Raw genomic sequence first — 23,228 nt, 5'->3', positions numbered from 1 at the left:
ATCCTGACGTGAAGTTTGTTCTACAGAAAGTATTTGACTCTGATGTGTGCCACGGAAAGTATTTGACTCTAGCCACAAAAATAAGGAAATTAGAATGGGGGGGATTCTGGCAGGGGGGAGATTTTCGGTACAACACCGGCATTAGCTGTAAAAACACTGTCCCTCAGTGTCATTCAAACGTACTTTTTATTGTTTTATTTTGACTTCAATTTGACTGTCTTTGACCATCATTCTATCTCCCGCACAGCAACTCCACTCCCACTTGTCTCCAATTCCACATCCCACATCCACATCCCATCCCATCTATCTCCGCAGGCCACCCTCTACAAAGTTCTTCGCAACATATATCTTTCAACTATGCTGTGATGTTAAAGGTACAATTTCAATCTAATCTAATAGAATCTACACATTACGTGTGGAAGATCAATATTTTTACTAAGAGTATTAGTATATTAGTAATTGACTGACCCGGTCTCTCCAGATCTCCCAACAGTACTATTTCTAGGGTCAATTTTAGATCAATGTTAAGCATTTTCAGCCATTCCTGAACCTGAGACCAGAAACAGGCTACCTGAGGGCAATACCAAAATAAATGGTACATTGATTCTGTATCCGCACAACAAAATCTGCAGAGCTTCGATGGTTTTATGCCCCAAATATTCAACATTTTGTTGGTGGCAAGAATTCTACATAATAATTTTAGCTGAAAAGCACCAAGTCTTGAATCTAGGCGTTATACAAAAACATAATTACACATATGCTAGGCCCGCTAAGAGTGGAACACCGTAAGAATTGTCTAGATTTCTGACTGAAATGTGGGTGATTGGCCCTAACATTTCACTTTAAATTATGTCAATGTTCTGTTTTATGGAACAATTTTTTTGTAAATATAAAACAAATATAACAATAGTTCTCTGGAACACGTGGAACGGTCCACAATGCGGGGGACTACGTCATGGTTATGCCTCCTCCCCTCGCGTCCCTTTTGAACGCTTATGGTGAAGCAGCGCATGCGATTGGGAGAAAGAACCAACTTTTGGGGGGGTAGTAGCCTACAACAGAAAATAGCTTACTAAGAGCTGTGAACATGGCTGCAGTTACAACCAACCGTACCGAACAAGACTCCACACCGGCAAACGAGCAAAATGGAACATTGGCCAAGGGAGAGAACAGGAATAATAAGCAGGGCCCTGCAGACTCGAAACAGGAACCGGGTGACAACGAGGACGAAACAGAAATGGACGTGAGCAACGGAGACAGCAAAGAGGAGAAGCTTTCAGTCGCACCAGAAGTCGCCAAAGAATCGGTTTTACCCACGGAAAACGGCAACAAAGAAGACGAACCGGCCTGTGAACTGTCTGAACCGGTTAAAAGTCCCGTGGAGGGAATCCCTGCGAGTAGCACCGAAACCGGGGAGAGCACCGTGGAGCTGAATCAAGAACAAAGAGAGGAGAGCGTGTCCTCGCTTCCTAGCTCCGACAAGACCAAAAGCGAGGAATCCACGGAGAAAACCGACCACGGTATCAAAAGACGGGCCAGTGTCGAGATATCCTCCTCGGATGGAGAACCTCTCAGTCGAATGGATTCGGAAGACAGGTCTGTGCATTACTAATACCCAGTCAAATGTTGAATACAAAGCAGCGCAACAATGTTACCAGCCCACACCAACAATGATTCAATCTCGATAAGGTGTTGACGTTTGTGATCAAACTACATTGTCACGAGTTGCATTCACTATCCTTGCAATTATACAGTGTTGTGTGATATCTCCGTACTTTGTCTTTTGCCAAACAACAGTTTAGCGTAACAGTCGGGTTTGTTTTGCTACAATGCATCCCCACCCAATGCGCAACGATGCGTTATGGACAGTTGACAACATTTGGGTACATGCATAGTTTTAACCGATAGTTGAATAGGCCTAGGTTTGCCTTTAGGTTTCAACGGAATGGTTCCACGCTGCACGTACACCCGCATCTGGACATAATGTCCATGTATGGCCTGCATTGCCACTTGGCCACCACGATGCTCATTGTGTAATAACGTAGCTACTATAAAACCACGTTTTAAAAAGAGAGACAACAGCAATATGAACATTTCAGACTTGATTTTATCTTATGAACCAATTCAGTGAGTAAGATCGTCCAAGTTGGCATGTATCCTTGAAAACAGTTTGGTGAAAGTCCCATGAGTAATTTCACAAGTGGAGCACTGAGACAAAGAAAATTATAATCACACACTAGCATATCTACACACACACACACTTACGGACGTGTCAGTGTGGTCAACACAACTCCTCATCGCCTTCTAGTTGGTTTGGCCTTGTGGCTGGGTCACTGTAGTTACAGGACGTCTATGTTGAGATGAGTCCTATACACACACACACACACACACAGAGATTCTCACCCACATGCACATGAGGGAATCACACACACAAGTCTTTCTGAGATATTTAGATGTGTACCCAGAATTCCCCATGCCATTATGTGAAATGGCCAAGATGGAACTTCCACTGGATCATAAACTAGTGCAGAACGAGAGAGTGAATCAGATCAAAGGTGTTAGAAATGAGTAATGATGTATGCAACTCGTTGCTCAACTCTCTTACAGTGCAACTTAGGATAATTTACTCGGGGTTGCTGCGGCCCTGCCAAAGCAGTGAGTTTGGCCGATCTGATTCACCTAACACTGTGCAGAATTCCGGTTACGCCTGTGTGACTCTTTATGTGCATGTAACAATAGAAGTCAACACACAGACACATATGCAAAAGCCTGTATGCAAAAGTCCAGTGTGGATATAGGGTCCTATCGGCCATATACTAATACATACACATATACTGTACACGATGCCTGAATATCACTAGACTAGCCAACAGAAAATAACAATATACACATACATTTCTTATTCAGACGGAAGCAGAGAACTCAACCATTTCACACACCTCGATATCCACCCTTCTCCTTTTGCTGCTAAAATAGTGGGATGATTCCCTTTCTGGATCCCAGTAGATTGTCTCAGTCTGTAGCCATAAGATGACCTGTAGCGGGTAGCTAACAAAAGAAACCCAGTTAGCACAAAGGCCTAAGACCCTGTGTTACTACATTTCAGCTCCTGTTGTATCTGAAGGAGAGGGGATTCCCCACCCCACCCCCTTTCCCCCCCTCTCCCGTCCTGGTGTGTTGCTTTGTCTAGCCGGGGCAGAAAGGCCTGTAGTAAGAAAAGAGGGAGTGAATGGAGGAGAGAGCTCTACTGTTTGGGCAGCTGCATGGTCTCAATGTAACTTTTGTTCCCCTGCTGGCACTGAGGACCTCAGGAACAGAGCAGGGGAGCAGCTGGAGGCAGGCAGCCTTATGAGGTGTGTGTGTGTGTGTGTCACTTTCTCTTCATTCAGTGCAACATGGTAGCATTACTGAGTCACTAGTGCACTCTGAGAGGCTTTGTGTGTGAGGACGAAGGGATATACTTCTATGTCTGTAGTGGCCTGAGATTAAAATCCACCATGACACCCTCGCATCCCTCCTTGTAGACCAGGCCTACTAAACCTCATATGCCCCAGAGAAGTCTGTTGACGAGCAGTGTCTGCACATGCTACAAACACACTAAATCACCAAGATTTAGTGACTGAGGCTGTCCAAACCCATGACTAGAACCGACCGCAAGGCGCGACAGAGGGTAGTGTGTACGGCCCAGTACCACACGGGGGCCAAGATTCCTGCCACCCAGGACCTCTATACCAACCAGGTGGTGTCAGAGGAAGGCCCTAAAAATTTCCAAAGACTTCAGCCACCCTAGTCAGACTATTCTCTCTGCTACGACACAACAAGTGGTACCAGACCGCGAAGTCTAGGTCCAAAATGCTGCTTAACAGCATCTAACCTCCCAAGCCATAAGGCTGCTGAACAGCTAATTAAATGGCTGTATTGACCCCTCCCCCTTTTTTACGCTGCTGCTACTCACTGTTTATCTATGCATAGTCACTTTACCCCTACCTACGTGCACATATTACCTCAATTGCCTCGACTAACTTGTACTCCTGCACATTGACTCGGTACCGTTAGCCTCGTTATTGTTATTTTGTTACTCTTGTTTTTTTACTCTAGTTTATTTAGTAAATATTTTCTTAACTCTATTTTCTTAACTGCATTGTTGGTTAAGGGCTTGTAAGTAAGCATTTCAAGGTAAGATGTGACTAATAACATTTGATTTGTTATGTAGTACAACAGATCTCTGTGCTGACCCCATCTCCCTCCCTCCCTCTCTCTCAGTATCAGCAGTACTCTGATGGACATGGAGAGCACAGCGTCCAGCGGGCGCTCCACACCTGCCATGATGAATGGGCACGGCCCGGGCACCGCCACCCCGTCGGTGGGTAAGAGCGTGGCATACACCTGCTGCTGGGACCAGTGCCAGCTCCTCTTTACCACCAGCCCAGACCTGGCTGAGCACATCAGGGGCGTGCACGTGGACGGACAACGGGGAGGGGTATGTTTTTTTTTTTTTCTCTCTATCCTTCACTTCCTATATCATATTCTCTGTCCTGCCTGCCTGCTCACCATCTTCTATCCCCTTCCTCCTTCACCTTCGAGTTTTACGCCTCCAACTCGTCTTCTCCTCTTCTCCACCACCACAACCCTGTCTTCAAAATATCAATCCCCCTCTTCTCCATCTTGAAGATAATCCAAACATCCTGTGTTAAACTAACTCCAGATGAGAAGTACTGCTGCTCAAAGACCGCTTGATGTTTTATCTCTCTTGGAACTGTAGGTTCAGAGAGGGGGCGGGGGTCAGTTTATGGGGGCTTGAGTTTCTAGGTGCTTCAGTTAAAAATGGTCCGTCATTGAATTTATATATGAAATGTCCATCTGCCAACTACAATTCTCTAGGATAGTAGGACATTTATTTTCTTACATTGCATCTTGGGTAACTCATAAGAGCTAGGTTGTGAGTGACCTGGGAAGAGACGTGTGTTTAACAGTGTTGCTGTCCTCTCGGCAGGTTTTTGTGTGCCTGTGGAAAGGCTGCAAGGTGTACAACACCCCGTCGACCAGTCAGAGCTGGCTCCAGAGACACATGGTCTCACACAGCGGAGACAAACCATTCAAGGTGAGAAAACGCCTTCCTTTCTTCCATTTTCCTGTTCGCTCGCTCGCTCTCCCTTCGCTGTCACACACACACAACATCAAAGCACTGACTCTGCAAACCACATCCTCATATCATATACAGTGCCTTCATGGTATTGATACCCCTTGGCTTATTCCACATTTTGTTGCGTTACAGCCTGAATTCAAAATGGATTCAATTGTTTTTCCCTCGCCCATCTACACACTACCTCATAATGACAAAGTGAAAACATGTTTTTATTTCTGTATTTCATTTTCAATAAATGAGCAAAAATAAATAAAAACATGTTTTTATTTCTGTATTTCATTTTCAATAAATGAGCAAAAATAAATATCTAATTTACAGAAGTATTCACACCCCTGAGTTAATAGATGTTAGAATCACCGTTGGCAGCGATTACAGCTGTGGGTATGTCTCTTAAGAGCTTTGCACACCTGGATTGTACCATATTTGCACATTATTTTTATATTCTTCAAGCTCTGTCAAGTTGTTGCTCATTGCTTGACAGCCATTTTCAAGTCTCGTATTAGATTTTCAAGCCAATTTATGTCAAAACTGTAACCAGGCCACTCCGGAACATTCCGGAACATTATTCAATGTCGTCTTGGTAAGCAACTCCTGTGTATATTTGACCTTGTGTTTTAGGTTACTGTCCTGCTGAAAGGTGAGTTTGTCTCCAGTGTCTGCTGGAAAGCAGACTGAACCAGGTTTTTCTCTAGGATTTGACCTGTGCTTAGCTCTGTTCCGTTTATTTTTATCCTAAAGAAAAGTCCTTGTTAATGACGAGCATACCCATAACATGATGCAGCCACCACCATGCTTGAAAATGTGAAGTGGTACTCGGTAATGTGTTGTTGGATTTGCCCTAAACATAAAGCTTTGTATTCAAGACATAAAGTTAATTTCTTTGCCACATTTTTTGCAGTTTTACTTTAGTGCCTTATTTTTTTTAACCTTTATTTAACTAGGCAAGTCAGTTAAGAACAAATTCTTATTTTCAATGACGGCCTAGGAACATTGCAAACAGGATGCATGTTTTGGAATATTCTGTACAGGCTTCCTTAATTTCAGTCTGTCAATTAGGTTAGTATTGTGGAGCAACTACAGTTTTGTTGATCAATCCTCAGTTTTCTCCTATCACAGCCATTAAACACTCTACCTGTTTTAGTCACCATTGGCCTCATGGTGAAATCCCTGAACGGTTTCCTTCCTCTCTGGCAACTGAGTTAGCAAGGACGCCTGTATCTTTGTAGTGGCTGTGTGTTAATAACTTCACAATGTTCAAAGGGATTTTTACCCATCTACCAATAGGTGCCCATCTTTGCGAAGCATTGGAAAAACCTCCCTGGTCTTTGTGGTTTAATCTGTTTGAAATTCACTGCTCAACTGAGGGACCTTACATATAATTGTATGGGTGGGGTACAGAGATGAGGTAGTCATTCAAAAATCATGTTAACACTTAAGTCCATGCAACTTATGATGTGACATGATGCACATTTTTACTCCTGAACTTATTTAGGTTTGCCATAACAAAGGGGTTGAATACTTATTGACGCAACACATTTCTGCTTTCAGTTTTAATTAATTAGTGAACATTTGTCAAAACATAATTCCACTTGGACATTTGAAAATCGGGTTGTAGCACAACAAATTGTGGCTAAAGTCGAGGGGTGTGAATACTTTCATACCTTCTGTATGTACATGTCAGGTGCTATAGATTATTCTAGTCTTAGAATGATTCTAATGATCTCCAACACAATACACTTGTCACACACTATCCTGTGTGAAGCTAATGCATGATATTATATTGAATGGTTCCATTGAACTGTGCCATCTATACCCAGACCTACATTTTCCCCTGCATTAAACCCTTTGAGCTATTATTGATATAGAAATCAGCTAGATTTCAAATAGAACGACCAATAGTGTTCTTCTCTATCTAAGTGCTGTTGAATAAGCGATCTACTGTTAAATCTACTAGTCCGTGTTCTCACCGGTGTCGTCTCCATCTTTGTCAGTGTGTGGTGGGGGGCTGCAATGCCACGTTTGCCTCCCAGGGGGGGCTAGCGCGCCACGTACCCACCCACTTCAGCTCCCAGAACTCCAACAAGCTGGCCAATCAGGGCAAGATGAAGGAGGATTCACCTTCGAAGGCGGGGCTTAACAAGAGGCGGAAACTCAAGAACAAACGCAGGCGGTCTTTACGTACGTATCCGAGAAACACACACACGCACATATAAACACACGCAATACACACACAGCATGTTTTATTATCCTTGTGGGGACCTAAAATTGATTTCCATTAAAAATCCTATTTTCCCTAATTGTTGCCCTAATTTTAACTGTAAACCTAAGCCTAAAATAGCCTTTGTCCTCTGGGACTTTTGGGCATTTCTGGTACCCATAAGGATGGCAATACAAGCACCCACAAATGCAAGCATGTGTATACACACACAGATATGCACGGGCACACACTCAATCATACAATCAATCAATAAACCAATCGTGTACTGACTGATCAGGTTGCCTGGCATTCAAACCAAGCGTCTTAACCAATCGGGTGGTGGGAAACGTTTTGATGATGAATATCTACGAGGGTCAGATCCATCTGATTGGCTAATCCCCTCTGACCTCCCGACCTATGAACCTCAGTTTAACGCTCCCCCTCTCTCACCCCAGTGTGTTCTGTCCCTCCAGCACGACCTCACGACTTCTTTGATGCCCAGACCATGGATGCTATCAGACACCGGGCCATCTGCCTCAACCTGGCTACACATATAGAGAGCCTGGGCAACGGACACAGTGTGGTGTTTCACAGCACGGTTAGTAGTAGCACACACACACCATCACCGTCGTCTACCACAGCATGGTCAGGGATCCAGCGGAGGCAGACCATGCAGGGTCCTGCACACACACACTGTACTTCACTGTTCAGACAGCAGAGGGCACAGCAGACCTACAGAATAACGGTCTCGGCTGTACAGAGTTTATTAGTATTTTTCTTTTTTTTTTTACTTTTATTTAAGCTGGGAGTCATGCTGAGACCACGTTCTCTTTATGCAGATGAGGCCTGCATGAACACATCAATACACGACCATTGCACTATTATACATGTCTTTCTATACACACATCAATTACACAATATGTGAAAAGTAAACACAACCGTATGCAACAAACACATTCTTCAGTAAAAAGCCCTCTAACATCTGCCTGAATTGCTCTAGAGGCACCAACTCTAACTTTAAGGACTTTTGGAGAAAAACTCAAATCAGATTGACCTAATTCAGTGGAGATTGAAGGGCTCTCCAGGGTTAGCCATCCCTGAGTCCGGGTCTGGTAACTTCTACGTCTGAAGTTTAACAATGAGGTAAGGTATGATGGCAGTTTATAGACAAAAAAGAGCACAATGCCTCGATCTACGAGACTTCGCGTTGGGCCAGCCTACTTTCTGATACAAAATGCAATGATGTGTACGGAACCTATCGCCCGTAATAATGCACTGTGATAAACTGTGCCCAACGGCTTCAGTACAGTGGCAGCTGCATTCATATAGACAAATCCCCATAGTCAATAACCCGGAATGAATGTTGACTGGAAGATTTTGTTTTCTGCTATTTAACAAAAGACAGCATCTGTCCCTATATTGGAAGCCTATTTGACTGATTCATTTCGTAACTTATTCATCAACATGCTTTTCGTTCATCCAGATGCCCAGATATTTCTAAGAGGGGACACGATCAACGAGGGCACAATCCAAAGTACTAGGGGTGTAACTGTTCATCAAACCCCCGGTTTGATATGTATTGGGGGGATCGCGGTTAAGTTTCGGTGAAGTTCCATTCACAATATTCCTGTCATTCTGTTGTGACAGGATTGTCATGTTGGTCCTCTCATGTTTCCACTCCTGATGCTGCATTTGTCACCTTCTGGGAGTTGTGAAGTCATAAATACCAGTTGGATGCGTTCATGTGATTTGAACTCGTTGAGAAACGCCAGTAGCTAATTGCCAACAAGCTGCGTCAACCATAAACTAAAAGTACAGCCATCATGCTTGTAAACATGTTTTACCCACAATAGATAGCTTTTTTATTAATGTTTTGCTGCATTTAACTGCCAAATGCTGCTCGAGGCCATTTCCTTTGTAGGCGACACCCGAGGTAATCATGTGGGGGAAGTGTGTGCTTCAGATCATTGACAAGTTTCCCACAAGTAAGTAAGTACCAGTTGGAGGGCCATTCAAGTGGGTTTTCCCCAGTCGTATGTGGTAAATTCCCACTTGGTTACGAACACGCCATGACACTGTCTCCTTCAGTGCCAGATGTGCAGTTGGGATGCTCATAAAGGGGCATGTCTGTAGCACGGCACATCTCCTATTCCAGGGTAATGTGATGTCTGTCACTGTTACGTAACCGCAACACAGGGGTGCGTTGGCCAATTCATTCTAAACCTCATCTTTGGCTTGCTCATATAGAGCGGGTACAACCTGTTTGCGTAAATTGGCGCAAGAGGAAGTTCGTAAGGCGCTATAACCCCCCTATTCTCAATCACCGTGATTGGGTATGTCTGGTTATAAAGCAAATAATAAAACACAGCCTACCTATTGCTCTTGTAATGTATTTGGCCCGGTCAGAGTCAGCTGCCAAGGAATGCTTGAATGCTGAGGTGAGACGACGTGGTGTTTCTTTGCGTTTCCATCTTGCTCCGGTGTACTCAGGTGATGTCAATGTGTCAACACATTTGAGGTGTTGGCAGCTGCATAGGATATTCTTGTTGAGCGTGGCCACATACTGTTAACGTTTTGTCCACAACTTTCTGCCCATATCAGTTGTAGTCTGCTGGGGAAGCCTGAATGTCCACAAACTGGAGATTTAAACGATTGTTGATGATCCTCCCTCTCGGGTCTGTTGATGATCCTCCCAATTCGGGTTTATCGACCTCCCCATCGTACAGAACTCGTCCTTGGCTGCGCCTCACAAAATGTGAAATGCGGCAGTTAAGGTAATTTTGATTCCGATGTCCGCGTAGGCGCTAGTTTTAACGGAATAGCCTTACATGTTTGTTTTAGTTCAGATTTACTGCATGGGCCTACTACTATGCAGCGTATGCATTACCTAAAAGACGTAGTATTTTCATTTTGTAATATTTGTTTTTATGTATTCATTCGGGTTCAGTGCGACCGACTCGAGGTCCCTGAACCGAACGTTTCGGTACGACTACGTGTACCATTACACCCCTAAGGAGTACTTCTGCATAAATCATCAGATTCTTATGTGATTTGGAAAATAACATGTTCTTGGTTTTACCTGCACTAAGTACCAATGTCAGTTCAGCAAAGGCCTTCTTGGAGGGCAATAGCGAAAGATTGAGACTGACTGGGCCTGGTCAGATGCGGGGTCAATAGCATACACCACAGTGTCACCTGCATACAGGTGAATGTTTTCATTATTTTTTTTATTTTTAACCGGAACACGAATTGATCCCTGTAGGACACCCTTTATGTCAAGACAACCCGATTTAACACCATCAGTAAATACACACTGTGTTCTGTCTTTTTGTTAAAGCAGCCAATCTGTAACTTTTTGGGTGACCCAACCAAATTCACATAGAAATGTGAGTTATAGAGCTGTCATTCTCATTGAAAGCAAGTATATGTGAGAAGAAGAGGTGTATATGTGCTTTATTTCTATGCTTTCCGTTCTTAAGTTTCAATTTTGCGTCTTTCTTTAGGTTTTGTACAATTGCTTCAAACAACTGAAAATCCAATGTTTTTGGTTTCTGGAAAATATATTTCAGTGGTTTAGATGGTACAATGATTCTCTACACTTCACTCCCATGCCCCTTTTAATTATTCTGCTAATAAAGCAAATGAAATTTGGCGAACTTCGAATTTTAGCAAACAGGAAATGGCAGGGTGGTTTCTGCATGGTGCGTCTTTAAATCATTTTCAAACCAGCTAAACGCAGCCTGGTCCAGGCCAATTGATGAAACCTCTGAATAAGTCATGGGTGAACCACTGTCGAAGGCTTTAGACAGGTCAACAAAAAGGGCCGGGCAGCGTTACTTGTTATCCAAACAATTTAAGAACATCATTTAAAACCGAAGAACCATCTCTGCTACTTCTATCACCTGGTCTGAAACCTGACTAGTTTCCATTTAAGTGATAATGTCAGAGAAGCCGGTGTTTGGAGGATATATTGGCACGGGTGTTAGGACCGAGTCCTGGTCGAGGGCCTGCAAACCGTGCAAATGTATCCTCCAGACACCAGCTTCGTGGGCGTTATATCTTTTATACAACGGGTTACCAACATATTCAAATGATTGACATATTTTCATGAGCGTTATTTTGATTCATTTATTCATACTATTTCATCCTTCCACAAGATATTGTCCTGATACTAATACTAGTAAAGGCCCAGTGCGCTACTTTTGTGAATTATTATTATTATTATATATCTTTTTTTTTTAACTCTGCTTTTTTTTTTAAATATCTTTTTTTACTTCCGGCTGGGCTGATTGGACAGTGAGACAGAACAGAGAAAATTAGCATTTCAACATCATAGCTTTAGCCGGTGGTAACTTGTGGAACAGACACCGTCAGACTCACCAATTGTATAATTACAATACATTTCATAGTTAAAAAGGATCTGAGTATTTACCAAGGGTTCTATCATTTTTGCTCGGCAAAAGTTTGGACATAGGGCTCAGAATTACTTAGGTGACCCGACAGACACCACCTTTTGAAGGGGGAGTATGTGGGCCACTTTCCAGACCCTGGGGATGGCACCAAAAACACTTCTGGTAAACATGTGTTAAAGATTCTGCAATCAGAGGAGCAGAAAGCTGCAGCAAGACTGGATCTTTTGGATGAAGCAAACTTGCTCAAGGCGTCTAGCACATCACAAGTAGAAAGTTGTTGAAATGAAAACAAAGATTCACAACTTCCATTGAGCCAGCTAGAGGCTGGGAGAGGGCCAGGCAGTCGACTGGCTGACCAGGGTCAATTAAAACTTGTATTTATTTCAAGTGAAAAGCCTGCTGATATTAAATGCTGATTTAAAAAAAAAAAAAAAAAACACATTTTTAAAGCATCACAATCACACAACTTGTTTTCCAAAATTGACGGTTTAAACTCACATGAGTTCATGTGTGCAGTGTTGAGGCCTGCTGAAAATGAAGGGCCCAGCCAGGGAATAACACTGACTCCTGTGCCCCTTTTTTTAATTAAACTGCTAATAAAGGGAACTGCCAGCAACCCTCCCATGAAACACACTGCTCTGACGTACATGCCAGAGTCCAGACCCAGCCAGGCCTGTTGTTGGAGCCGCTTAGAAAACAGACCTCTTCACCCCCTTCCAGCCTCTGTCCTCCCTCACTCCCACCATCTCTCCCCTACACATGCAGTTGGAGAACTTCTACCAGTATTTTCACAGAGAAATCAAGAGAGACAGACATCGTAGGAACCCAGCAGTTGCCTGACGACTCCGACTGAATTATTCCGCTGCTCTGTTCACTTCGTACTTAAGTCGGAGACTGCCATCATTGTGGGGATGGCAAAAATGATGGGTGTTGTACAAAACAAAGTCATCAACGGTTGGGTCTTTACATCTTTATCAGCTTTATCCATGTGTGTTCTGGCTCTGGCCCCACCCATCAGTTTCTGGGACCAATCAGAATGGTTAGAATGTGTTTGTGTTCTAGACATCGTCGGGGAGGTACTCGGATCCAGACTCATTGCGGAGAAGAAATGAACGTCCGTGGGCGTGGCGTAGCATTTGGCTGAAGCAAGTACTTTGGGTAGCCAGGCAAACCCAGCAGGCCTTCTCTAAGCCAAAGCAAAAAGCAAATAAAACCATGGGAGAGAGTCTAGTGTAATGTCTTTTCACACTGTGACTTACATTGTGTGTGTGTACGTGTATGCACACATCCATCTGTGTGTTTCTAAAGATAAAGAGCATTCCTAGTCTTCACCTTGGTCCAGGGTCACACTCACTCACTCACTGTGGAATGCACTAACGTCAGTCAGGGAGCTGTATTGTTCCTACCACACACAGGGTGTGTGTATATGTTTAGTGGCTGGACTGGCGTCTTCAGGCCAGTGAAGTAACAGTGTTAGTCTGCGGAGTGGGAGGGAGGACAGGATTGAGTCTGGCTTAATTAGACTGGAGCCAGGTGTCTGATTCCTTTTACTGACTTGCCATCAGCATCAGGCCTTTGGTTAGGGATGGTGTGTGTGTGTGGGTGGGTGTGTCTCTCCAAATATCTCTCCAGTATGACCTCAACAACAATGTGTTGTTTTTCCAATGTCTCTGTTATTGGGTGGTGTCTTACCTCTCTTCTTCTTCTATCTCTAGGTAATAGCGAGGAGGAAGGAAGATTCTGGAAAGGTTAAAGTCCTCCTCCACTGGGCTCCCGAGGACATGTGAGTTGCCCTCTTTTTCTCCACCCTCCCCTCTACCTCTCCTCCCAACATCCTGCTCTTCAGCTCTCTCCTGTTGGCAGACACAAGGCCACAGTCCTCTTCTCTCCCCTTGCACCCTTTTCTCTCCTGTACTACTGGCAAGCAGAGGGCTATCCTCCCCCTCCTCTCTTCCTATCCTTCTCCTCCCCTGCTCTGTAAATGTCAGCAGGCGTTTAGTGGTGGTTAGTCAATTTGTCCTGTGGCTGTGGGCAGGAGGCTGGCAATCACCTGTGACCTTACCATCGCACCACACACACACACACAGGAGGATACCCAGGTTAGCGTCTCCATCCAGAAGGGTCAGTGATCTGGATGAGTTCACTCGTGTCGTGGGAGCTACTCTGTGATCTCTGTCCACCCTTTCATCCCTCCCGAACTCTTTCTCTTTTCCTTTGGTGTAGTCCCATAGGTTAATTTTGATCAGTGGCCCAGTTTAGGAGAGAATTAATGACCAAGAGCTCCCTTGACAATCATTACAGCTATCAGAACCAGCTGTGTGCATTTCAGACTGAATTATTGTAAGTTAGCTATGTAGTTGGCGTACTATATTATCAGGAAAATTATTGAAGGGGAGTAGACGAGGAGAGAGAGCCTCTTCAGACTATTGAGCTGCAGCCCTGTGTAGCCCTACTCCTCCTCAGGCCATTAGTCTCTCAGCCAGAGGAGAGAAGGAGAGGAAGTCACTTCAGACTGAGACAAAGCCCTGTGCAGCCCTCCTCTCTAGCCATTAGTTTCTCAGCTGGAGGAACAGGCTGTCGGCTCTGCTCTGTCTAAAACCCCTCTCGCAGAGAGCTCATCTCCGACAGAAGCAACTTTCTGGGTCAGGAAACGGGCTATAAGCCAAAACGACGCTCGCTTTCATGGTACATGTCCAAAATAAACCTCTCTCTTTTGGAATTTTTGTTGTTTTGGGGTTTGGATGAAGAAGGGAGGAGGAGGAGGAGCAAGAGGCGTATTGCGGCACTCGTTTCAGAAGCTGTGAGAGTGTTTTGTTTAAGAGTTGGATATGTCTCTCTAAGGACCATGTTGCTGTAAAGGCAACTGTCACCCACACTACCATGGAGAATGTCTACCAGATGTTATTGTAGTCACTTCTAGCACTCAGCTACGGCGCTGCAGCAGCATCCTATGTGTACAGTGACACAGCTGAGGCCTTCCTCTCTGTCTCCTAGCATGTTATTGGGTGCTTTTCTGCCGTTTTTGTTTTGGCTCTGTCCACTTGGGTTCATCCCTCTGCAAGGGTATGGTCCCCTCTCGCCTCTCCATTTCTTTAATACCTCTCTCTTCTCCTTTCATCCACTATCCACTTTCTTCCTTTCCTTCTCCTTTCCTCCCCCTAGGGCTTTCATCTGCCCCTCTCTGAATCTATGATCTATAGCCAAGCAGTCTGCTAACGATGAACCAGGCACCGCTTATTCACATCTCCCCCACATCCTCTCTCTCTCTCTTTCTCTCTCTCTCTGTTTGTTCATTGGGATGCTTTCCTGGTGACGCACACAGTGACGACTGTAGCAGGAGTAGAGAGGAGCCCAGTACTGGCATTGATCCTCTCCCAATGTTTCCCACAGATAACACCTAAATACACTCTTTAGTTAGACAAGCACTTTAGGAAGCATGCATTTGTACCACTGCAATCTCCTCTTAACCCATGTCTGTTAGATGCCAGTCAGACACCAGCTCAGAGAGGCCACGGTGCCAACTACAAGATTTGTACTGTCTGTCACCTCTTCCCCCTCTCTCTCTCCCTCACTCTTTTCTCCTCCTTCTCTCCTCCTTCTTCCCTTGTGCACTCACATTCTCTCTCTCCTCCTTCCCTCTCGCTTGCTCTCAATCTCTATCCCCCTCTCCAGACTACCTGATGTGTGGGTGAATGAGAGTGACCGGCCACAGCAGAAGACCAAGGTGGTCCACCTCTCCCAGCTGCCCCAGGAGACACACGTACTGCTGGACCCCAACATATACAGGTGTGTGTGTGTGTGTGCATGCACTGGAGGGGGGGGGTTGCCAAATCTTGAGGCATAGACCATTAGGGCTAATCATTTACTCTCCAAATAGTGTGTGTGTGCCTGTGGACGTGCACATAACTCATACAATGGTTGACTCACAACAACAACAATGTGAGCATACCTACCACGGCCAGTGTGTTTTCCTAGACTCCGTACTGGCCCAGTGATCCCCGAGGGCCTGTGCTACTCTGTGTTTACCCAGCTAATTAATGATGGTTACAGGCTTCTTGTAATGGATGGCCGTGCAGCACAGAGCTAAATATGAACACCCAATGCCCATGGAGAGAGGTGATCCTGAACCTCACGTCGGCCTTGCATGTGAATGCCGGCTGCTTTGAGTTTGTTGTACCTAGTCTTTCCTCTCTTTTATTCTTACAAGCAGTGATGTAAATGCTTTATAGGCAAAGTGAAGAAGGTATGGTTCCCTGAAGAGCCCCCCCCCCCCCTTCAGTGATGTAAATGCTTTATAGGCAAAGTGAAGAAGGTATGGTTCCCTGAAGAGCCCCCCCCCCCCCCTTCAGTGATGTAAATGCTTTATAGGCAAAGTGAAGAAGGTATGGTTCCCTGAAGAGCCCCCCCCCCCCCCCCCCCCCTTCAGTGATGTAAATGCTTTATAGGCAAAGTGAAGAAGGTATGGTTCCCTGAAGAGCCCCCCCCCCCCCTTCAGTGATGTAAATGCTTTATAGGCAAAGTGAAGAAGGTATGGTTCCCTGAAGAGCCACCCCCCCCCTCCCCCCCTTCAGTGATGTAAATGCTTTATAGGCAAAGTGAAGAAGGTATGGTTCCCTGAAGAGCCCCCCCCCCCCCTTCAGTGGTGTAAATGCTTTATAGGCAAAGTGAAGAAGGTATGGTTCCCTGAAGAGCCACCCCCCCCCCCCCCTTCAGTGATGTAAATGCTTTATAGGCAAAGTGAAGAAGGTATGGTTCCCTGAAGAGCCCCCCCCCCCCCCCCTTCAGTGATGTAAATGCTTTATAGGCAAAGTGAAGAAGGTATGGTTCCCTGAAGAGCCCCCCCCCCCCCCCCCCCTTCAGTGATGTAAATGCTTTATAGGCAAAGTGAAGAAGGTATGGTTCCCTGAAGAGCCCCCCCCACCCCCCTTCAGTGATGTAAATGCTTTATAGGCAAAGTGAAGAAGGTATGGTTCCCTGAAGAGCCCCCCCCCTCAGTGATGTAAATGCTTTATAAGCAAAGTGAAGAAGGTATGGTTCCCTGAAGAGCCCCCCCCCCCCCCCCTTCAGCGATGTAAATGCTTTATAGGCAAAGTGAAGAAGGTATGGTTCCCTGAAGAGCCCCCCCCCCCCTCAGTGATGTAAATGCTTTATAAGCAAAGTGAAGAAGGTATGGTTCCCTGAAGAACCCCCCCCCTTCAGCCTTCAGTGGTGTAAAGTACTTAAGTAAGAAATACTTTTAAATGACTAAAGTTGTTTCTTGGGCTAGCTGTACTTTACTATTTATATTTTTGTCTACTTTTACTTCACTACATTCATAAAGAAGATAATGTACTTTTTACTCAATACATTTTCCATGACACCCAAAAGTACTTTTTAAACTTTTTATGCATAACAGGAAAGGAAAAAGGTCTAATTCACACACTTAACGAGAACATCCAGGTCATCCACAAATGCTTCATTTGAAAGTGTGCCCCTGACCATCCGTAAACTAAAAACAACTAGAAAATCGTGCCGTCTGGTTGGTCTAATATGAGGAATTACAAGTGATTTATACCTTTACTTTTGATGCTTAAGTTAATTTAAAACCAAATACCTTTACTCGAGTAGTATTTTCCTGGGTGACCCCTAACCTAACCCCTGAAGCACTCACTGGCTCCTTGGCCTGTTGTTTTCAAACACACATTCCTCCACTCTCCTCCTCCTCTCTGTCTCGTATGGGATAGTGAGAGAAAGAATCCTGACATGCCTGACATTCAGTAGGGTCAGGTTATGGTGTGTTGTCATTATGATTTGTGTGCCAGGAGTAATCTGAGAAGCACAGCTTTCAAGATTCAGGAATGATGTGACTGCTATTTATTTCCCCACCAGGTGGCACCCGTCACTGTTGTCAGCCAGAAGAAAATACTACGCTGTAGACAAAGCATTCCACCCCTTTCTTGACCCACCTCCCTCAATGCCGTCTTGCATCTTGGGTGTCATCCCCTGCTGTTGACCCTTCTGGCCACTATAATGCAACCCTCCCCATCACTCCCCTGATAAATATTTTTCTTCACAAAAGTGGTTCCCTGGGCCTTGATTCCTCCTGTATGAAAATGTAATGGTTGGTATCCTCTCATAGTTCTGTAAAAACCCCGGTAGAATGTATAACATTCTGAACATGTAGAGGAATGCTTACAGTACATGAATGACTGTGGAGGGAGGTGGACCGCGTTAAGAGTGATGTCATGCGTACACAATATGCATAAGTGGAAACGAATGTAAAGTGCCGCTGTCGTTACAGGATGTTCTTCTAGAGACTAAGGAGGACCAATCAAAAGGGACTCGAGCAGGAGCCTGACGATGTCACCTGGCACAGGAAGTCCCCATGTCATATCCTGTCTGGGCAGGAGTGGAGAAGACCAGAGATTTCAATACCTCTTTTATTTCCCCCCCTTTTTTCTTTAACTTTCTACTCTTTTCACTTTCTTTTCAATGTCAAATTCCTCCAAATGATGAAGTGAATTTAGTATTTGTTTTCAATGGTTTCTGAAAATACACTCTATACACAGTAGTATGCTGACACCTCTTCAAATAAGTGAATTTGGCTATTTCAGCCACACCCGTTGCTGCCAGGTGTGTTAAATTGAGCACACAGCCATGCGATCTCCGTAGACAAACATTGGCAGTAGAATGAAGTGGGTTTCCATGGCCGAGCAGCCACACACAAGCCTAAGATCACCATGCACAATGCCAAGCGTCGGCTGGAGTGGTGTAAATCTTGCCGCCGTTGGACTCTGGAGCAGTGGAAACGTGTTCTCTGGAGTGATGAATCACACTTCACCATCTGGCAGTCCGACGGACGAATATGGGTTTGGCGGATGCCAGGAGAACGCTACCTGCCCGAATAAGGTGCGCCAACTGTAAAGTTTGGTGGATGAGGAATAATGGTTCGGGCTAGGCCCCTTAGTTCCTGTGAAGGGGAATCTTAACGCTACAGCATATGACATTCCAGACGATACTGTGCTTCCAATTTTGTGGCAGGCCCTTTCCTGTTTCAGCATGACAATGCCCCCCTGCACAAAGCAAGGTCCATACAGAAATGGTTTGTCAAGATCGGTGTGGAAGAACTTGACTGGCCTGCACAGAGCCCTGACCTCCACTCCATTGAACCTTTGGGATTAATTGGAACGCAGACTGTGAGCCAGGCCTAATCACCCCACATCAGTGCCCGACCTCACTAATGCTCTTGTGGCTGAATGGAAACAAGTCCCTGCAGCAATGTTCCAACGTCGAGTGAAAAGCCTTCCCAGAAGAGTGGAGGCTGTTATAGCAGAAAAGGGGGGGACGAACTCCATATTAATGCCCATGATTTTGGAATGAGATGTTCTACGAGCAGGTGTCCACATACTTTTGGTCATGTAGTGTAGGCCAAATGTTTTATATACTAGGTGCTGAACATTTGAGCTATTTTGGGGGTGTTTTAGTTAATGCAACTAGACTGCGAGCTTAACAGCACAGTTACTTGATGTTGTAGAGACCTAGTTGCATTTTGTAGAGAAACGTGTCTTTGTAAATACTCCTGGAGATTGGTAATATATTTTTATACCTGGAAATTGTACTGTAGATGTTTTATTATTTCTGCTCCATTAAAAAAAAAAATTTAAAAAATTAAAAGGTTTTAAACTGTAATAATTGTACATAATGCAATAGGAAAATAGTTAGGAAAATAGGCTGTTAAGTGCACCCGGTTTCTGTCTGACACTAGCTAGGTGAATTGTACTGTCAAATCTTCTGATAGTTAAGATGATGATGAGGAAGTTGTAAGGCCTGTGTGTGTGTTTCTGTACGTTATCTTTGTGCTGCTGGCAATAGGCAAGTAATAACAGTATTATTAACCCCTCTCTCTCTCCAGTCCTCTGTCAGTCTGGCTAACTGACCTCTGCATGTTAGTGTCCGCAGGGAATGGAGATGATCATGTTGAACTATACAGTAGGACTGTTCTTTACGGTCTGTCTGAATAGCTACCGAAGTCGTGTGTGTAGAGGTCCATTATAACATGGCATCACAGGTTTTTTTTTTGAATAAAATGTTTAATTAAACCTGTCATCTCTTATAATTGCCTCTGACATTTGGCATGGGTGGGATGTCTGTAGAGAGTGTGGTTGTTCTGTTAAAATTGCAGTACTGAGCAGTGTACTGTTGACCATGACGCCACAGACAGTGATACTGGTGCTCACCGACAGGACCTAGCAAGTTATTGGGCTCCCTGTGCGATGGTTCCATACACATTCTATGGCTTGGTTGGTAGAGCATGATTCGCTGTCTCTCTGGCCTAGTTTGTGAGTGCTGTTGTGGGGTTGTTCTTTAGCTGGTTCCGTCTGTTGATCCAGAGCAGGGCTGTTGTGGTGTTTTGGGAGGCTGTGTAACAGGCTTGTTTGGGAGGAATGCAGGGGCAGCAGGCAGCGGTAGGGGCATCTGGGACTGATTTGCTGAGCAGATTTGTGAGCATGCTGCGGACGGACCTACGACCCACCCAATAAGTCATCCTTCAGCATCATGTGTGTGTGTATACAGTGCTGTCAAAAACAGGTTTTATTGAATGCAGTTCATTTAGACAGGGATGTATGTCCAACTCACATGACTGTCCATAATGAACTGACTGCATTGAAAGTCGGATTAGAGCATGTTATTTACATCTTGGACAAGTGCAACTGATAATTAAAGTGATCAATGACCGCTGACACCACCTCTGGGATATTGAGGTAAGGAACAACAACATTGATCAAAAACTATATTAGCAATGTCAGTCCACTCTGAATCCACTCTGTGCCCTACAATAACATCATGAAGCCTGTAGGTTAGCGCTAATCTATCAAACATTTCTCGCCAATTGACGAGATCTGACGTTAGGTTTGTTAGTGTTACATGATCAATGTCGTCTGGTGGTGACTGAAATCCATAGATCTAGAAAGCACATTTGAAAACAGGTTACGCTTCCGCCAAAGTGCCAGATTCCTACTGAGAATGTTGGGATTAATCACTTCTTTATGAACCAGTATATTACTTGCTAGTTATCCAACAATTTTGATTTGCCGGGTGCAAGTTGGGAAGGAAGAAAAAGTTATTTTTTTAAAAGATCCCTAGCCATTCCAGATTTTTGGCTATGACTAGTATTGTCGAGATCAAGAATTTAGGTCTTATATCGAGAACAAAGGCAATAACTTAGAACCCTAAAATCACTTCTGGGTTCTTTTTCTCGGGCCTCCATTCCAAATGGTTTCAAAATATGAAGGCTGGCAGAAAGCATTCAGGGTAGTTAGTCTGTAACAGTTTTTTCTCTCCCTAGAAAGATCCTAGTCATTTCATTATTCCGTAACTATGGCTGTGGTGATAAGGTCAGCTTTGGTTTGCAGTAGCCTGCAATTCTAGAATAGTTATTGGGAGAAAAAGCAGGAGCCGCATAATCCAGAGTGGTTTCGGGTGAGGGACAGTGGTCACGGTAGAGGATCTAGGCTAACGCAGACGCCAGCACATTGTGACAGCCTCTTGTAAGGCAAAGTGGGCCAAACACACGTGACCCATTCTGTGTGGGTGTCACTGTATTCATCGCCATGATCATAATCGGACTAATTTCATCAACACTCATTGAACATCTTTCTTCGCAGCTATCTGACGTGTAGGCTAACTGCTAATGCTATGTGTGTAGGATAAACCACTAATGAGAGAAGTCCTGTTTCTGTGGTCTGCGTTTGACCTCAGCCTGAGGGATTCTCCCATGGCGCTGTCATGCGTGTCACACATTGCGTGTTGTAAGGCCTGTAACTTTTTTCTCACGCACTCGCATACATGCATACACACTCATTTTGCACGCACACACACGCAAACACACAAATTCATTATCTTCGGGATTTGATCATTAGGGGTATTTTTTTTATACATAAGATTCACAAGCTATGTCTTTTATCAAGCAGATTGGATCTGATTAGCCAGATGCTCATAAATCATGATTTGGATAGGCTGCTAATTTGGATTTGGCCATCTTAACGCAATACAGTCCAAGAACATTGTGTCGTTTAGCGATTGTGTTAAAAGAAATCTCATAAAAACGTTTTCCCTTTTAAGAGAATCTGATTTTAAACTATTCCCCTATGGAAGGCGGACTGTTTAACTCTCCCATACTTTAAAACCAACTTTGAGAAAGTGGATCTATAGCTGTTTACCACTCCAAATAAACAGAGAGAATGTTTGTGGCACGGTTAACATGGGAAACAACACCACGGGGTTTCACTTATAGCTTGAACAAATGTTTTATAACTGCATCTTTCCAGGGGGGCTCAGATTATAGCTAGCTGTCCTCCAACAATGAAGAACGTGGTCTTCTGGGAGAAAATGGTGGTCTTGAATGACATCATGGATTTCCCACAATTCCCAGAGGTGGCTCTATACTGGGGATGTGAGTTTCTCTCATCACTTGACTCATAATAAACATATAGCAAATTAGTATGTTTTTCTGTCTTGGGAATTTGCCAATGCCTCTTATACTCCCATGTAGTGCTTTTCTTTTACTGTAATAATATGCATGTACAACAAACATAGCCAGTTCCACCATTGCGTGGAGTTGGAAATATGGATTAATGCTAGTTTGGACAGGATTTGATAGACAAAACATTAGGAACACCTGCTCTTTCCATGACATAGACTGCCCAGGTGAAGGCTATGATCCCTTATTGATGTCACTTGTTAAATCCACTCAAACCAGTGCAGATGAAAGGGAGGAGACAGGTTGAAGAAGGATTTTTAAGCCTTGAGACATGGATTGTGTTTGTGAATGGGCAATACAAAAGACTTCAATGCTTTTGAACTGGGTGCCAGATGCACCGGTTTGTGTCAAGAACTGCAACGCTGTTGTTTTTTTCACATTCAACAGTTTCCCGTGGGCATCAAGAATGGTCCACCACCCAATGGACATCCAGCCAACTTGACACAACTGTGGAAAGCATTGGAGTCAACATGGGGCCAGAATCCCTGCGGAACACTTGAAACACCTTGTGGAGTCCATGCCCTGACACATTGAGGCTGTTCTGAGCACACAAGGGAGTGGAGGTGCAACTCAATATTAGGAAGGTGTTCTTAATGTTTTGTACACTCAGTGTGTATATGTGTAAATACACTGCTCAAAAAAATAAAGGGAACACTAAAATAACATCCTAGATCTGAATGAATGAAATATTCTTATGAAATACTTTTTTCTTTACATAGTTGAATGTGCTGACAACAAAATCACACAAAAATGATCCATGGAAATGAAATGTATCAACCCATGGAGGTCTGGATTTGGAGTCACACTCAAAATTAAAGTGGAAAACCACACTACAGGCTGATCCAACTTTGATGTAGTGTCCTTAAAACAAGTCAAAATGAGGCTCAGTAGTGTGTGTGGCCTCCACGTGCCTGTATGACCTCGCTACAACGCCTGGGCATGCTCCTGATGAGG

General features: G+C 44.3%; 1 protein-coding gene, 1 long non-coding RNA gene and 1 other non-coding gene across 6 annotated transcripts; all 3 read left to right on the top strand.

Annotated features, from left to right (window-relative positions):
- The first annotated feature begins 935 nt into the window (after positions 1–935).
- On the top strand, positions 936–19,833 carry LOC110490287 (zinc finger protein AEBP2). Of its 4 annotated transcripts, none has more exons than XM_021563589.3 (8): positions 936–1,596; positions 4,264–4,480; positions 4,994–5,101; positions 7,138–7,324; positions 7,817–7,941; positions 13,471–13,538; positions 15,428–15,541; positions 18,036–19,833. In XM_021563589.3, exons 1-8 carry the CDS (start codon positions 1,088–1,090, stop codon positions 18,046–18,048), a joined length of 1,341 nt encoding a protein of 446 aa, XP_021419264.2. In that variant the 5' UTR covers positions 936–1,087; the 3' UTR covers positions 18,049–19,833. The 4 variants fall into 4 exon arrangements, with proteins under 4 accessions (XP_021419264.2, XP_021419263.2, XP_090056528.1 ...); XM_021563588.3 differs by having other exon boundaries at positions 943–1,596; positions 7,799–7,941; XM_090200402.1 differs by having other exon boundaries at positions 1,015–3,353; positions 7,799–7,941.
- Positions 19,834–19,890: 57 nt separating this feature from the next.
- Positions 19,891–22,937, top strand: LOC149978111 (uncharacterized). Its single transcript, XR_016486765.1, has 2 exons — positions 19,891–22,187; positions 22,662–22,937. It is a non-coding gene; the product is annotated as an uncharacterized LOC149978111 (long non-coding RNA).
- On the top strand, positions 19,893–20,022 carry LOC118938978 (small Cajal body-specific RNA 14). The gene has a single exon (XR_005036372.1).
- Positions 22,938–23,228: the final 291 nt, after the last annotated feature.

Source organism: Oncorhynchus mykiss, chromosome 15, assembly GCF_057628025.1.
Source record: "Oncorhynchus mykiss isolate SJ-2025 chromosome 15, ASM5762802v1, whole genome shotgun sequence".
Classification (NCBI taxonomy): domain Eukaryota; kingdom Metazoa; phylum Chordata; class Actinopteri; order Salmoniformes; family Salmonidae; genus Oncorhynchus; species Oncorhynchus mykiss.
Note: the sequence above shows the minus strand (reverse complement) of the source record. Positions and strands in the feature narration are given on the sequence as shown.

Coding starts and splice junctions, on each gene's coding strand:
- LOC110490287 (XM_021563588.3), top strand. CDS start 1,088: ATGGCTGCAGTTACAACCAACCGTACCGAACAAGACTCCACACCGGCA. Junction 7,325..7,798: donor CAAACGCAGGCGGTCTTTAC/GTACGTATCCGA, acceptor CTCTCACCCCAG/TGTGTTCTGTCCCTCCAGCA. Junction 13,539..15,427: donor CACTGGGCTCCCGAGGACAT/GTGAGTTGCCCT, acceptor CCCCCTCTCCAG/ACTACCTGATGTGTGGGTGA.